The following is a 16,879-nucleotide window of genomic DNA, read 5'->3' on the forward strand; positions in this document are numbered from 1 at the left end:
ACTGCTGGGAGGTGACAATTCTGGAAAGGAGAAAGAATACAGTGATATTAGAGAGCTGATGATTCCACCTATCTCTTCAGTGTGGCTTAAGGTGAGCCTGTCTCCGGCTCCCTTGGCCAGGGCCAGGGAACTGACCTACCCAACTGGGCTGTCAGTCCAGCCTGGACTACAGACTTGACCAGGAGGAGGACTTTGTCTCTGACAGTCTCTTCTCTAAGACACAGTGCTGCAGGCAGGGGAGACTCTGATCCCTGCATGCTTTAGGGTGACTTCTTCTTTTTTAAGGCCTGCCCTTCTAAAAAGGAAATTTACGTTTGTCGTGGGTCCTTCCTCGTTCTCTGCGACACAGCACTGCAGATTAAAGGACAAGTCATTGCACTTGACAAGAATCCTTTTCCCAAACTTTTCTTCAAATGGCTTCACTTCTGGTTCAGCAGATGAGAAGTCAAGTTTCTTTAAAAAGAAAATGTGGATATATAAAAACATGGTGCTCCCATTAAAAATCCCAGCATGAATGTTCTCACACAAAACTGCCTAAAACCTGGACAAGCTGTATAAACATCCACACTAGTGCTGTGACTTTGTTCAGTATTTAGTAGACATATTTAACAGACATATGCTGTTAATCATAAGTCACATATGTGAGGATATATCTGCTTGGTGGATAATTATGCAGGGATTAACATTATAAACAACCTAAACACCCTGTACATACACACATGCATGTATAAATACAGACATGAACACTCAGTAATAAAAAAGAAATTCAGGGCTGGGCCTGGTGGCACATACTTGTAAACTCAGAACTAGAGAGGCAGAAGCAGGCAGCTCTCTGTGAGTTTGAGACCAACCAAGTCTACAGAGTGAATTTGAGGACAGCCTGCGATATATAGTGAGATGTGGTCTTAAAAATGAAAGGAAATGTGGATTGGGTAGACTGTGTGCCATACGAGCCTGCGGCCCCGAGTGTGGAAGGAGAGAACCAACATCTGAAGTTGCCCTCTGACCTCCACATGTAGCTGAGGTTTCATAGCACATGCACTGGCTATCACATAGTAACAATCAACCAATAAATAAACCAGAGATGGTCCTTGGAAACATGCTAAGTAAAAGAAGACACAAAAGACAGGCTCTGCATGACCCCACATTGATGAGTTTGCTAAAACAGTTAATTCATAAAGACTAAAGGCAGAAGGAGGTCACTGGGGGCTTAAGGATGACCAGGCATGAGGGACTGCTATTTAAAAGAGTTTCACTTTGGAAAGATGAAAGCATTCAACTGTTCTGGAAACAGATGGTGCAACGGTTGCAGAGAACATATTTAATACCACCGAATTGGTTTGTTTTAAATTAGAATTCTATTTTTCAAATGGCTAAAATTATAAGGTTTGTGCTATGTGCACATTACTACAGTAAACAGTGTACAAACAGGAAGTCAATGAAGAAACATGAAAAATGGTTATTATTAATGCTAAATGGTACTTTTCAAAGTACCACAAATTGGGGAGACAGCATTTAGGATGAAGTATTGCAGATCCTTGTCCCTTGGCACCTCTGTGACACTCGCTGCCCTGGGCCCTGAAGATCTTTGTCACACCATGTTTGGACTTTGTGGGACACAGATATGGGTTACACACACTTCCAGGCTTCTGTCAGGAACTGAAGCTAGTTGAGAAGTGGTATTGCCCTTAGGTGTCTGCAGTGATGTGGGCCATGCTCTAATGGTTATTTTCAGGGGTACTTTATACAGAAGATCACTGTGGACCACAAGACCCAGGCTGGAGCCTATCTGGAAGCTGGCTACACACTGCTCTCAGTATTCAACAGTGCTTAATATTAGACATCCATGACTTTCACGTCTTAGATACTAGATTAGCTCTTACCTGGGTGTCTGGGTCCAAGTAAAACAGCTTCACTCTGCTCTCGCTCTTCAGTTTAATCTCTGCTTCTCTGGTGCTCTGTGGACAAAACAGATAAAGTTTTCAGCTAATAAAGTCCTTTGTTTTCCACCTCCCAGAGGTACTGAGTATGTCTGCAAGCTGCCTGTGACAGTTTGAACAAGAACGGCCCCCCATGAGGCTCATATCTTCGAATGCTTCATCTCCAGTTGGTGGAACCGGGAAGGGAAGTATTGTTGAAGGAGCTGTGGCGCTTGGGGTAGGATTTGAAATTTGGAAAGCCCACACCAGTCTAAGCCAGTTTTCTCCCTCTCTGCCTTGAGCATGTGGAGTAAGATGTGAGTCCTCAGCTATTGCTTGGGCACCAGGCCTGCCTGCCTGCTGCCATGCTCCCAACCACACACGCAGGGGTTCTGACCCTCTGCAGCTGTAAGCAAGCCCCTAACAAACTCTTTCTTATACAATTTGTCTTGATCGTGATATCTCTTCACAGCAGTAAGAAAGTAAGATACAGATTCTATGAATGCAGGCTATGAGATAACCCGGCCTTCTCTCTGGGAGGCAGCGGCATGCCAACCACGGTGGCATAGTTAGCTCTGGCTGTAATGTAGGAGAGACACCGCTGGCACTGATAACACAAAACGCTTTTTGAATGGCTGTGTCTATAAGGTTTCCAACTGGAACCTCTCAGTAGACAACGGCTTGGAGAACATCAGCGTGCAGATGAGGATAGAAGTCTTGGGATATGATTCCTCAGAGAGAGTGGAAATGAGTTGACAGGCAGAGGAGAAGCCACAGAAGGACACAGACATACGATGGTATGTTGGAAATGGAGACACTAGACTTGGAGGGTGTGTGTGTGTGTGTGTGTGTGTGTATGAATCTTCTAGATTTATAAGATTCAAGTCACCTTTAACCTCTTTACTGATCTTGCCTGTAGTGTGCTCTTCGTTTTCACAGATGATACAAACTATAATGTCCTCTTATTATATGATACTTTCCTTACAGACAAATGTCACCTCTCATCCCTAGATGATGGGACAGTGACAGCCACGGTGTCTTCTCTGTCGATGGCTCAGTGACGTCTATTATTGTGTCTCTAACTGAAGCCAATGAGAAACTAAGAATTTTACTAATTTTCCAGTCACTAAGTTGTTATAATAGTTGTTGAGGCTGTGACTCAAACTTCCATGACTATATTTAACCTACTTGTAAATGAAACAACATTCATAATGGGCTCTCAGAGTCAACTGGCCTCCCCATCTGGCCTTCTAACTTCAGAGGAAAAAGAACGTACAAGGTGATGCCACAGGTCTAGCCACAGCAATGTTTATAGTGGTGGCATTGATGAGTGACCTCTTGGAGGTCATGGGGACTCTGTGTCTCCTGGCCATGCTTCCCATGTAGAATATGTCCTGGTGGTAGAGGCAGGCTCTCTCCATACAGAGTATGAGAGTACTTCCTCTCACTCTATCTTGTCTATCTTCTTTTTACACACACACACACACACACACACACACACACACACACACACACAACTGGACCACATGTAAGGAGAATTTACTTAATCGAGCCCAAAAAGTGTACTGTTGACTGTGGGGAGCTTCTCTAGGAGCCATGGTGACTGGGAATGGCATACAGTACTGTATGTTAATTCTAAATTGAGTCTTTCCACAAAGGCAAAGACTGTGATCTGGGACCTTCAATGCTGGACACAATCGCTGTTGTCTTCCTGGAAGCTGCTTGCTATCTAAATTGACTGTGCCAGGAGACTAGAAACTAGCAGGCAAGACTACTCTGAGGTCTTCAGAACTGGAAAGCAAATAAGATGCATACATAAAAAAAGAGAAATACATATCTGTAGCCAAATTAGACACAAAGCCTCCCAACATGGCCACTGTCACCCAGGGAATGTGTCCTTTTAGGGAAGAAGACAGATTCTGAGGAGCAAAAGCCTCATACAGACGCTGGGCCATAAGCTAGATAAAAAGCAAGACCGGATTCTTAAAATTCCTCCCATCCCTCTCAAGGTTTAGATCCACGCATCAAACAACCAGAAAGCACTATGCATGGTGGTCAAAGGATATCAAGTACGACAGGATCTAGGAAATGAGAACATGCCGGGGAGGGGCAGGGGAGCAAGGCTTCACGAAGGACATAATAAATACTTGGAATACTAATAACTATAAAAGCTGATTTTAGTTGGCAACAGCCAGTATCTATTGCTCGATATCCTCCCTAGTGCCTATTTACACACTAGGGCTGTCGTAACAGCACATATTATGCATTACGGGTACCTCCTCTACCACAAAATAATAACTGAGAAATTGTACACCCTCAAAAGGCTGGTACTTTTGTTATCCCTGCTCATCAAAGACAAGGTGCTAAGGCAAGGGGCCTAAGTGATCCTTCCAGTTTCAACATTGAATAGAAGCTCATGCTTTCATGTGTGCCAGATTCTTAACTATCCTACAAGACAGAAAGGGAAAAATAAATTTAATAAAATAAGTACTATAATAAAAATCAAAGAAAAAATGAATAGGTAAGTTAAACATGAAGCAGAAATCCAAAGAGCAAATAAACACATGAATACAAAAAAATATGAAGAGTGGGCGGGAGAAAACAGGTGTTGTAGACTAAAATAATCTTTAAATAAAACTTTGGAAATAAGGCAGAGACATGTTATACTCTTTAAGGCCAAGAAACTAGCTAAATATCTAAAACATCGAAAACACAATACACTTTGGTCTAGAAATCCCAGCTTGGGAAGGTCCTCCTGAAATAGGAATTCACAGACTACACGTCATAACGCTCACCACACAATTTACACAGGCTGGAAAAGGAAAGTCACCTAAGTGTTCCTAACAGCGGCATGGCTGAATAATGCACACACTATGAACTATTACATCCTTGACTGCTGTGTGCTCTGTCTGCAGAGAGACTGCCCACTCTGCCAATACAGAGACACCTGTGAAATACATTTAAGTGGTAGAAAAACTGCCAGAGTAACCGGCAAATCACAAGCACACTTTTAGGAAGTAGCTAAAAGCCTTGCACGTGCACATACACATTCTCTCTGTGCCCAGTGTGGTGCAAGGGAAATCAGAGTCAGTTACCACTGGAGTTCTCAGGAAGAGGAGGACGGTCACGAAGATAAAAGATTAATGTCTTTACCCAACATGGGCAGTTTTCCTGACAGGAAGCATAAAAGTAAAGTCTTAATCAACGTTTAGTAAAGATACTTATGATATGTAATTTCACAGCCAAAGTACCCACAAAAGTACAGCTGTTAAAAAAGTTATCCCAAGACTATGCAATTGAGCACACTTCAGGGTGGCAGAATGCAGTCCTGCTCTGAAAATAGCCTGTGGTCAGTCAGTGCAGAGTGTGGCTGTAGGCTTCCTTCAAACAGCCATGGCTGCCTCCTGGCAGTGGCTTTCTATTTTAGGTTCAGGAGAGAGAGAAATGTGAGGGAAACGGACAGGAGCAGAGAAACCTTCCCTAGAAGCTGTCACTTGCACACATGGCAAAGAGAAGGGCTCAGCAAAAACAAAAACAAAACAAACAAACAAACAAACAAACAAACAAATCTCCTAACCCACGCAGTAAATGTTAAGCTCAGTCACAGACATTTTCATGTTTCTAGAAGAGACAGTGATGTATCTCCATTTTTCTGTGAGCCGACAAAATTATTTACAGTGAAAAAAATCTATGGGCAATTTTACTTATTTCAAGGTACATCACACGAAAAATACTCTGTTAACTGTTGAGTCATTTAGACAAAATGAAATAAAACAGTAAAATCCCTGAGGCTAAAATATATAATTCTTTAAAAAACTGTTATGTGTATGGGTGGTTTGCCTGTAGGCAGGTCTGTGCACCATGTATATGCCTGGTACCCATGGAGGTCAGAAGATGGTGTCTGATCCCCTGGAACTGGAGACACGGATGGTTATGAGCCACCATGTAGGTACTAGGAATCTTAGAGGTTCCCTGGAAGAGAAGCTGGTGCTTTTAACAACTGAGCCATGTCTCCAGCCCCCAGATTATTTACTTTATTAAAAAAAAATATTTTATTTATATGAGAACACTGTAGCTATCTTCAGACACACCAGAAGAGGGCATCAGATCCCATTACAGATGGTTGTGAGTCACCATGTGGTTGCTGGGAATTGAACTCAGGACCTCTGGAAGAGCAGTCAGTGCTCTTAACCACTGAGCCATCTCTCCAGCCCCTCCAGATTATTTGCTTCTTAAATTAAAAGGCTACCGCAACATATAATCACTACATCTGTGACATTTAACTCAAAAGGACTAACTTTTCACCTCAAGACACAAAGCCAGGCTATAACTTTCTAGAATTAGAAGTTAGAGTGTCCTAACTAATTAGAATTAGGCTTAGCAATGCAATGACTGCCAAACTACAGCCAATCCCTCGGTGTAATGATGGCACAGCTTTCTGGTTTGGGACTTAGGGAAGGAAGTGTTTGTTACAAACTTGGCTTTAAAACTCTTACAAAAATGTGTCCAGGAAACCACATGGGTTCCTACAAGTCCCATTGAGCATGGCCCCAGCCCTTATTTGGCCTCAAAGAGACTATAACATTGCAGACACCATTCTCTGTCCTTTATTCAACTTTGGAAGGCCTACCTGGAAAGAAAAGTTCTTTGACTTTGAGATAAAATGATAAAGAAACCAGATGGAAGCCATTGGAGTCACATGAAATGCCTCTCTTTCAGAATACAAGATGACAAGTTGAGAGCTACTGTTCCCTGCCACCTCCCTCCCCACCCCCAACCCCAATCCCGGGAAGAAAATGAATGAAGAGAGTTGAGGTTTTCTTCATATTACCTTTACACGAGAAGGCAACACACACCCTCCAGCATCAACTAACATCAAGCCAATTAGAGCAAGGAGCTCCCTGAGTTCTAAAAGAAACCAATTCTCTTGTTTACAGAGGCTTTTTAAATATGAATACTTAAAAGACTGATGCTATGTGTTTTGTTATATTTACAGTAAAAACAGTTTGGTTCCCTGCTAGACAACCTGAGGAAAAGGTAAAGTTTTAGGGTAAAAACAATGTGTCCCTGGTATAGAAACAGTAGAGATGTGCTCCACGAACACACCAACAGCCCTGAAAATCCAAGCCTGCTTCACTCGCATCACCAGCCCAGTCCATGATATTCCAGAATGAAACATCAGTTATTTTGCACTGAAAAAACTTCCTGTCAGACATTTCCTGTTTGTCCAAGTCAGTCACAGTGGAAAACAAAAGCCAGAGGAGCAGGAGGAGTTAGGCAACGACAAGCTGTCAGAGAGGACTTTGCCTTTCAGTCACCCCCGGCCACCTTCTGCCTGGTCCCATTGTCCCAGGCATCCTCTACAGTCTTCACACTGCCTGGGCCTCCCTCCCATCAATCCCTTCCCTGCCCTCTGCTTCTCTGACCTCTTTATCCAGAGTACACTCCCTCCACCTTCCGCCCCGCACCTCTCCCACCCCACTCCACACACCCTTCATCTGACTCTGGAACATGAAACTCATTCCTCCTGAAAACAGGATGTCCATTCACTAGCCAGTTCCCATGCTCTCTCAAGTACACATGAGCCACAACCCTGGCACTGTAGCAGGAGGGGACAGACAGCCAGGCTGACCACAGAGGGACCAGGCATAGGTCTGCACCTGCAGTTAATCGAGCCTGGCCCCTCACAACACAGCTGTGTGAAGGCCAGCAGAAGGCACAGGTGATTGACAGATCCACGGGTCCAATGATCCTCACGGTAACACCCTGGGAGAAGGAAAACTCATTTCCTCTTTTTCCCCTTTTAAAAATTACATTGGCCAGGAAGACAAAACTAAAATTCTTATGCATTTTCATAGGGGAAAAAATGGATTTCTTGTTGGCTTTGCTTTGGTTAAGACAGGCTTCTGCTGTGAGCCAGGCTGATCCTGAACTTGCATTCTTCGTACTTTGCCTCCCTAGTGGTGTGTGCCACCATGCCTGGCTTGAAAATGCAGATGTTAAATAACCAACAGGAGGGCTCAGATAACCTGAGCTGCTTCTTAGGTGACCACTCTGTTCACTGAGTGCCTAGAAAGTTCCTTTCTGATTTCTAGATTGCATCAATGTGCTGCTCAGACATACTCATACATTAAGAGTCAAGCAGTTCAAACATGTTGCTGTGGGGCCTCTGAGCATCCAGAAACAAAGGAACATGCATGCATGCATGTATGGTGTCACATGATGCCTAGACTGCCTAACGAGATAGAGTGAGGGTGCAGCTCAGTGATAGAGTACTGGTCTACCATATGCAAGGCCCTGGGTTTCAGACACACAGTCAGAGATACACACACACACACACACACACACACACACACACAGAAACAGACACACATTGAGAGACACATGCACAGACACACACAGACATACACAAACACACACACAGATACACAGACACACAAACACATATGCACAGACACACACACACACACACACACACACACACACACACTTAAGAGAAAAAACATGAAAATAAACATAGAAGCCAGAACCCAAAACTCCTCCAGGCTAGGCATGGGTTACAATGAGGGCTCTAAAGTTAGCTTTAATAGGCAGGTGCTAAAAAGATTCTGTGGAAACAGCTAAGTCCTGAGGAAAAACAATACCTAAAGACCCAGCCAGGAAAATTTATTTTGAGAAAGGTCAATGCTGAATGCTAGTCTATTTGCAATCCTATATAGACACAGCATGTTTCTATTACAGTGCTTAACATGTGGGTGTATACGGGCACCACTTTATTATTAAAGAGCAAAACAGAAAGGCGAGAGTAAAAAAGAGAATGAGTGACAGCGAAGACAAAGATGTCACTCATGTAAAAGAATCATACACACACACGCGCACACACACATACATGCACACACAGGAGATCTGGAGAAGGACATTCACTGTAGCAGTGTTCAGAGTAAGAAAAAATGGAAATAACCCAAAAGCTAAAATGTTTATACAGTACAATAAAAAAAACGACTGACCAGATCTGTACCTGAAACAAGGCTAAATGTAATAGTTCTGAACACCACGGCAAAGTAAACAGAAAAGGGACTTCAAACATCCAAAATCATCACCCTGCGTCTTCATGGTGAAACAAGAACACAATGGAAGTAAAAAGCATCACAGTGGACACTTGTAGCTGGGGCAGCAGCACAAAGGAGAATGGGAGGGAGCAAAGGCAGTGTCTGACAGATGTGCCTGCTACGGAGGCTGATGAGGTAGCGGCAGAGGCAGCACCGGCTCTGGGCAATGGCAACATGGTTGTTTTGTTTTTCCTTGTGCTTTTCAGTGACTCTGGGTTTTCATAAAATTACAAAATGCACAAAGAGCCTAGCTTGGTGGTTGTTCTCCTGCATTTTGTTCCAGGTGATCCAGGCACACACTCGTAACTCAGCAGCTCCTCTTTAGTTGAAGTGACAAGAGTACCACAAGCACCCTCTTGGGAACTGTGGCTATTGAGTAGATAGAGTGCCCAAGTGTGCTGGCTCATTTATGTCAGCCTGACATGAGCTAGGGCATCTGAGAAGATGCCCCAGCCAGGTTGACCTGTGGGCTAGCCTGTGGTTCCTTTTCTTAATTGATGAGGGAAGGTCTAGCTCACTATGGACAGAGCCATCCTAGGCTGCTGGTCCTGGTGTTATAATAAGGCAGACCGACCAAGCCATGGAAAAGAAAACCAGTAAACAGCATTACTTCACGGCCTCTGCTTCAGATCCTGACTCCAGTTTGCTGCACTGAGCTCTTGCCCTGATTTCTTCCCTCAGTGATGGAGGGTAACCTGAGAGTTGTAAGCTCCCAGGTCACCCTTTCCTCCCCAAGTTGCTTTAGGTCATGGTGTTTTTCACACCAACAGTAACATTAACTAAGACACTAGTGAACATACTTTAAGTGAGAGAAGACTGAACAGAGAGAATACTAGCAAGACAGAAGTATGTATTTTGGTTATTTCTTCAGTATTCGTACTGATATATTAAATACAATGGCAGCATTTAAGAAATAGCAATGTATTTTGTAGGGTATTTTCTGGACAACAGACTGCAGTGTCTGTCACTCATGTAAAAAAATAATTCCCACCTCCTCACACTCTCCCCAGAAAGCAGACAGCAGCAATCACAGCAACAGTGATGTCATTACAGGAGAGCCATGGAATGAGAGGCACTCAGTCCTCAGAGGAGGGCTGAGTCGAGGGCAGCCTCACCTTGGCGAGTTCAGGCAGGTAGCTGTCCAAACCGGAACCAGAACCTTCCAGTTTGCTTTGTTCATCATCTAAATGGAAAAAGAGATCAACTGAGTTCTATCTAGTTTAAACTTTCTTATGTAATACAAGCAAAGGAACCTGAATGCAGTGGTTCTTAGGTCTGAAAGAACATTCCCGACAGCTCGGGGCTTTGGGGCTTTGGAATGACACTGACAGCCACGCCTAGCAGGGAAGAACGGTGGCCCAAGACCTTGTACAGCTAAAATCCCCCACCCTCAGCAACCCTCACACTGGAACTGATGTCAGCTAAGTGCAACATCCTTCTCAGCCATACTCACTCAGTCAGAAGCTTTGGTGGACCAAGGAAATGGGAATTTGGCTTTTATCAAACCCCCCGGGTGATTTGGGAACAGCCTGGGCTGGGAATCTCTTAGGAGCTTGAAGTACAATATGAACATGCATCAAAAACATGGGCTAACTGCCCTGCAATCTGGAATTAGAGTCCTGCCCTTTTCACTTCGACTTGAACATTCCAAAGAGTGATAACAACAGTAACTTTCCCACTTTAAAGATGGATTCCCCACCAGTGGCTGGAGGTAGGGTTTTTTTTTTTTTTTTTACTTAAAAGCTTTTATTTTTACTTAAAGATAGGTTGTCATATACCCCAGGCTAGCCTTGAACATGCTATGTAGCCGAGGATCACCCTCTGACCTACCTCCACAGGTGTTTGCCGCCACACAGGGTCTATGCAGGGTTGGGAACCTAAGGCTTCATTCAGGCAAGCACCCCACCCACTTAGCTGTGTCCCTGGTTCATATTTCCATTTTCAGGTAAAATCTGAGACTAAGAAAACATAACTAGTTTGTCCCAGGTCACACAGCTAAAAAGTACCTCCCTTACCATGAGTGTGGTCATTCTTGTTACATACTTCCCACACAAATGCCATCAAGGTACTAATTCTTTGTTGTGTTTGGGTTCTAAGACAGGGACACTTTGTAGCTCCAGTTGACCTGAAACTCCCTGTACAATTGATTGGGCTACCTCAAAACCTGTGCCTCTTGCCTCTGCTCCCAAGTGCTAGGATTACAGGCAACACCCATGTCTGGCTTCAGGACAGTAAAATCTAACGTGACAGAAACCTTTGCTAGATAGACTCTGTGAAAGGCTCACATCTTCCTACCTCTCAAGGACCTTTACAATTCTTCTCCTTCCTGGGGAAAGCAAGAGTGGTCACACAGTGTGTGCACTGAGGGAAACTGGACCTACCAACCTTCATGAGAGTCCCCGTTTCGTTTTTCTTGCATTGCGGCTTCAAAGTTGAGCTGGAGGATCTTGTTAAGAACTGTGACCCACTCCTCCATCTCCACCTCACTGTCTGCTGCCAGAAGGTAACTGCTTTTGTCTTGCATCTTGAGCTCAAAAGCGAAACGCCGGACTCTGTTGTTCTGAGGTAGAAAACAGGGAAAGATACACGTTGGGAAGCCTCTCAAGATAATCTGCCCTACTTGTTAATGGTGCTGTCCTGTCTATTGGCTCTCCAATGCTCTGTTAAAGCTGCAAACTCCCTCCCAAAGAGCCCTCATCACTGGCCACCTCCTCTGCTTCTAACCTCATTTGATTAATTACTTGTCTTTTAAAAATATGTATTTAGTTTACGGATTTGATTTGTCTGTATGCATGCACATACACATGCACATGCACATGTGTGTGGCTTGTCCAGGAGGTAACAAAAGACTTGCAGATCCCCCAGAACTGGTGCTACAGATGGTTGTGAGCCAGCACGGGGGTGCTGGGAATCGAACCTGGGTCACCTGAAAAGGCAGCACATGCTGGCGCTGGAGCGATGGCTAACAGCATTTGTTGTTCTCTCTTTTTTTAATCTTTAGATTTATTTTTATGATTTTAAACTGTATTTCCATGTGTGTACGTGCAGGTGAATGCAGGTGCCCTTGGAAGAATCACACTCCTGGAGCTGGAGTTACAGACGTTAGGAGTCAGTCACTTGACGTGGGTGCTGGGAAACAAGCCTGCACTCTTGGCTGCTAAGTCACCTTCCAGGCCTCATTCCCAGTCTCATGTGTTTAGTTTATATATTATCTGTCCCCTGCGATGGACAGAGATCCCCCAAGGACAGAGGGTGCTCATTCTCTGTGCTTAATGTTACATCCAGAATCTCTGACATTTAAAAAAATAGCCGCATCTATGAAATTTCACACATAAATGTTATATTCAATTCCTTTTTTAAAAAATCAAGTTGTGTTCCACCACTGCCTCCCCCAAAGCTAAGGGCTATCTACCAATCCGCTCAGCTTACTTATCTGGGACCTTTTCACCACTGGTTAATCCTAAAGTGTATGTAGACTTTTGTTACCAATTTGCATGTGTATTATGGGATGGGAGAGGAACAAGTGTGATGCTCACAGCCGTCCTCTCTCTTTGCTCAGGGCTCTTTTCCATACGGCACTGTTTGCAGCATCCTGGCCTCCTCCTACCATATCTCAGGGGAACAGCTACGGGCCAAACATCTCCAGACACTGACAAGCATGTCCTGGAGACAAACACCCCAGACCCACCACACTAGACAGACTCATCTCTGAAGAACACAGTCCACACAGGCTGAAGGAGGAAGTGTCATAGCCTCCCACTAACTGCCGTGTGGGCAGAAACCCCCAACACCCATTAAAATCTCAGCCAGTTATACACAGTTCAAAGACACTTCTCAGTGTAGCACCCAGACACAAGGTGACCCTACCAAAGGGCTGTCATTTCTGCAGCTGATTTTAGAAGACTAAAGCTAAGCGCTTCTCTGGGCAAGGCTATAAAACTACCTCGTATAGACCATCTGCCAGGGCTCAGTAAGTGCCACCTTGGGTCTCCATTAAACGCAAAGGTAGGAATCAGAGATGGAGTAAACGGCTGGGAACAGACTCCTTCCCATGACAAAAAAAAGCTAAAAAGTAAATATCCCAAAGTATTTTTTTCCCAAAACCACTTAAATTGCAACTTTTTGTTTCTGTTTTTGTTGGAGACAGGGACTCATGTAAGCCAGGCTGGTCTCAAACTCCCTGTATAGCCAGGAAAGACTTCAAACTCTGGGACTTCTTGGCTCCACTCCCCAAGTGCTAGGATTTTGGGTATGGGAGACAAATACATGCTACCTCCGATGGGCTTTAGTTACAAAGCTTGATGCTCAGCTTCAGAACAGGCAAGGAAACAAAGGAAATTCTACTTTTCTGGAGACATATGCGGTTTAGCAAACAAGAAATGCTATGAGCTACACACACAAAAAGAATCTGAAGGAGGAAACAGGCATTGAAGTCAGACCTCAGAGTCTGAAATATACCCAAGAGGCTAGAGGCTCGATGAGGGCTATCCAGCTTACGAACATCTGTGTGCTGTGCCGCAGACACAAAACAAGGCACTCCTGTCAAACAAAACGAATTACTTCCTACTTCAAAATGAGGTTGGAAAAAATGCATCTAGCGTTGCTTTCAGCTATGCCAGCAAATTCAGCTAAAAAAGTAACTCCAAGGTTTCTCATCTTCACACAAATAAAACTAGAGCTTGGAAATCTGACACAGGGAACTGATGAACTGTCATTAGTGAACCACTCTGATACTTCTTATTTACCATGCTTTACTTTGTTATTCACACTGACAGCTTAAGGCAGAGGAGGGGCTGCTGGGAAAGGAATCCACAGGCTTATTGGCTGTTGGCTGAAGATACTTTTTCAGAGAATGTGAAGTCATGCCACAGTCTTGATCTAAGGCTCAGATACAAGTCCGACATTTGTGGTCTGGATCCTGCCCTGTGGCTTATAGGTTTCCAATAGTTAGAGATGCTAAGATCTAACTGAAATCCTGTGTTCTGAAAAGCCGGCAATGCTCATCCAGTTTCATTAGCTGGTGCAGGTGATACTTCTACTTGAGGTGCAGGGCAGGTAGCCCACCCAAGTCTCCAGCTCTTCTCCTGCTGCACTTCGTCTCTCCAGCCACTTACTTTCAGTCTGGGCCCTGTACACTTCTAACTTGGAGTGCTAATTTTCACTTCTGACCTGGATGAAGCCTAATTTTTGGAACACTGGACAAAACAGGTGAAAACACTACTCTCGAATGAGGGTAGAGTCTGTGGCTGTGAGCCCCAGCAGAAGAAAAATCAATGGAGAACACTTGACTTCGGCATTGGTCTGTGCCCCAGAACATAGATCCAAACAGGGTCTCTGCCATCCTGCCAAGGCTCATGAAGACCAGAAGACAGGACACGTTGGGAAGCCTCTGGAATGAGAGGCGGGTGAAAGACAACAAGCAGACGGTGTAGGAATTCTCCAAGTCCCACACCTAGTTACATCTAGTCTCCGTACAAATATCTACCTTAACAAAAAACTTTGCCAATTAACAAATCAAGACAAATCTAGCAACCTGAACACAGCAACCTCAACTTCAGGAAACCCAAGACAAGATCAGGGGCCGGTGAGACGCTCGGTAGGTACCGGCATTCACCTCACAAGTCTAGCAACCGCAACTCGTTCCCAGAACCCATGTGGGGATGGAAGGAGGGAACCAGTTCCACCAGGTTCTTCTCTGACATCCACATGCTTGGTATGGAATTCACAACCACCTCTGTGGTCCCCTACTACAACAAATCAATTAAGCACCTGCTGCCAAAGACGCTGACAATGACTGCTTCAGGCATGCAGGGGTGCAGGGATACAGGGGTGCAGGCACGCAGGGGTGCAGCAGCACTTCAGCTCTCTGTTACAATGAGATAAGCTGAACATATTCACTAGAGGATGATGCATTGGATTTTATGTAAAAATGTAAATACCAAAACAGAAAGACCCATGGTCAAACCGAAGAGCTGTGCCCCTGACTTCATGCTAGCCCACTACACAACATCCTTATAGAATCAAGCTCCAAGCTTCTGTCACTTTGAGGGAGGCTTCTCTGGTGATGCTGAATCCATCTACTGTCTACTTGACAGGGAGACTGCTCACTGGTCACAGAACCTCTCTGTCTGAGGCCCAGAAGGGACACATTCATGGTCTTCATTCTGCAGTTACTCAGGCGGATTCTAATGAGCCAGGCCGTTTGTGAATTGTGAAATGAAACAAGCCTCCATGTTAGGATGGGGACATCTCAGTTTGGTGGGTTTTACTATGTGGCCTAGGCTGGCCTTGAACCTAAGATCTTCCTCTGTCCTGGGAACAGGGTTTATATGTGCATGTCATCATACCAAGTTTTAAACACAAAACCTCATACACTAGAGGACTCCTGTCTACCACAATATCCTGCTATCTTCACAAGATACAAAATCAAATTTGTGTCTGAGTTATCGTTCTACCATAATTACAGCCTTGTTAGGAAGCATTTCCCTGAGTCTGCTCATTCATGCAGAGTGCCACAGAAGACCAGAAAGCTTGGCAGAACCTTTACCTACTCACCTGGATCACGCCCATGCAGGAATCCAGGAATATGGACCCTTTTGGTTCCTTGGAGATCTTCTCATCTTTATAAAAGTTTAGATTATAGGATCCATCACCAAGTTGAATCAGGTGGAAAAAACGTCTCTTGAATGACTGAAGAAAGAAACACAGACAACTCGTCTTCCTAAACAGACAGTGGGAACTGACAAGCCACCTGTGCTCTTGAAAACTCAGCCAAGCACACTCTAAAGTTAGTGGGATTCTAGCCAACACCACTGGTGACTAGATCGGCTGGGGGAAGACTCCCCACACCAGTCTTCCTGCCTTCCTGTCACGGGATATTGTTTCTCACCCAGAGAGCTTGGAATTTTATGCATCCATCCAAAAGTGTGGAGAGGAGCTCCAACTTTGGATGACACCCCAGGAAGGTAGAGATGTTCTCAAATTCCCAGAGCCCCCTCACTCACACAACCTGGCTGTCCTCTACTCATGACCTGGAAGAACTTCAGACCTCAGGATCTGGCAGCCAGCGCTTCCCTGGTTTGGTTTTCATCTCTGTGTTCACCTTACCTTCCTCATTGTGACTCTTCTCCTTAGGACTTACCCCGGGCGCTACTGTACAACTTCTCACGCTACTTTTTTTTATTTTAATGTTTTCCTGTTTAAGTGTCTGTGTGGGGTATGCACATATGAATGCCAGTGCCTGTGGAAGCCAGAGGCATGGGATGCCACTGCAGCTGGAGTGACAGGTGGCTGTGAGTTGCCTGATGGGGTGTTGGGACTTGACTACAGGTCCCCTATAGAGTGGAAAATGCTGCAACCCTGGGCCTTCCTTTACTCTTCTCTTCAGATTTCACCATCTTCCTTTGCCCTTACTTTGGTTTTACTTGACTCCATCACAGACTACTTCCACAAGAGTGCTTAGGTTTACCTTATGAGGCATGAAGACGCACTATGCAGTCAAGACAGGGAAAAAAACCCAACCAGTGATACCCCTCACCTCAGCCCTGTGATGAGCAATTTATGCCAGGGCTCGGGAGGCTGTGGGGCAAGCAGGTGGGCAGGGCCATGGCAACGGTGGGGCCATCACCACAAAAGCATCTTAGGAGCCAGACAATATCCCCTTTGAGGGGAAAAACATCTCATGCAGTATTCTCAAGATGCAGAGAGAGGATTGTAAGCACGTGAGGGAAAAGCGGGACGAGGAGCTCTTACCCTCATGGTGACGCTGATGGCGCTGTTCATGTTGCCTTTGTAGAGCCAGCCGTGCTTGGTGATCCCACCCTTCTGAGACCCGAGGGATGCAGCATCCTA

At 44.8% G+C, this 16,879-nt stretch overlaps 1 protein-coding gene across 5 annotated transcripts in view; it reads right to left on the bottom strand.

The window, feature by feature from the left end:
- Positions 1-16,879, bottom strand: part of Dock9 (dedicator of cytokinesis 9) — a 261,623-nt gene that overhangs the window by 101,436 nt on the left and 143,308 nt on the right. For all 5 annotated transcript variants that reach the window (XM_028772087.1, XM_028772069.1, XM_028772053.1 and 2 more), the window contains exons 6-11: positions 16,781-16,876; positions 15,584-15,718; positions 11,414-11,588; positions 10,144-10,211; positions 1,884-1,958; positions 313-453 (exon numbers count right to left, since the gene is read on the bottom strand). In XM_028772087.1, the coding sequence (XP_028627920.1) occupies positions 313-453; positions 1,884-1,958; positions 10,144-10,211; positions 11,414-11,588; positions 15,584-15,718; positions 16,781-16,876 (690 nt within the window). The remainder of the gene's footprint in view (positions 1-312; positions 454-1,883; positions 1,959-10,143; positions 10,212-11,413; positions 11,589-15,583; positions 15,719-16,780; positions 16,877-16,879) is intronic.

The sequence above is a fragment of the Grammomys surdaster genome, unplaced genomic scaffold (genome assembly GCF_004785775.1).
Source record: "Grammomys surdaster isolate TR1022 unplaced genomic scaffold, NIH_TR_1.0 65, whole genome shotgun sequence".
NCBI lineage: Eukaryota > Metazoa > Chordata > Mammalia > Rodentia > Muridae > Grammomys > Grammomys surdaster.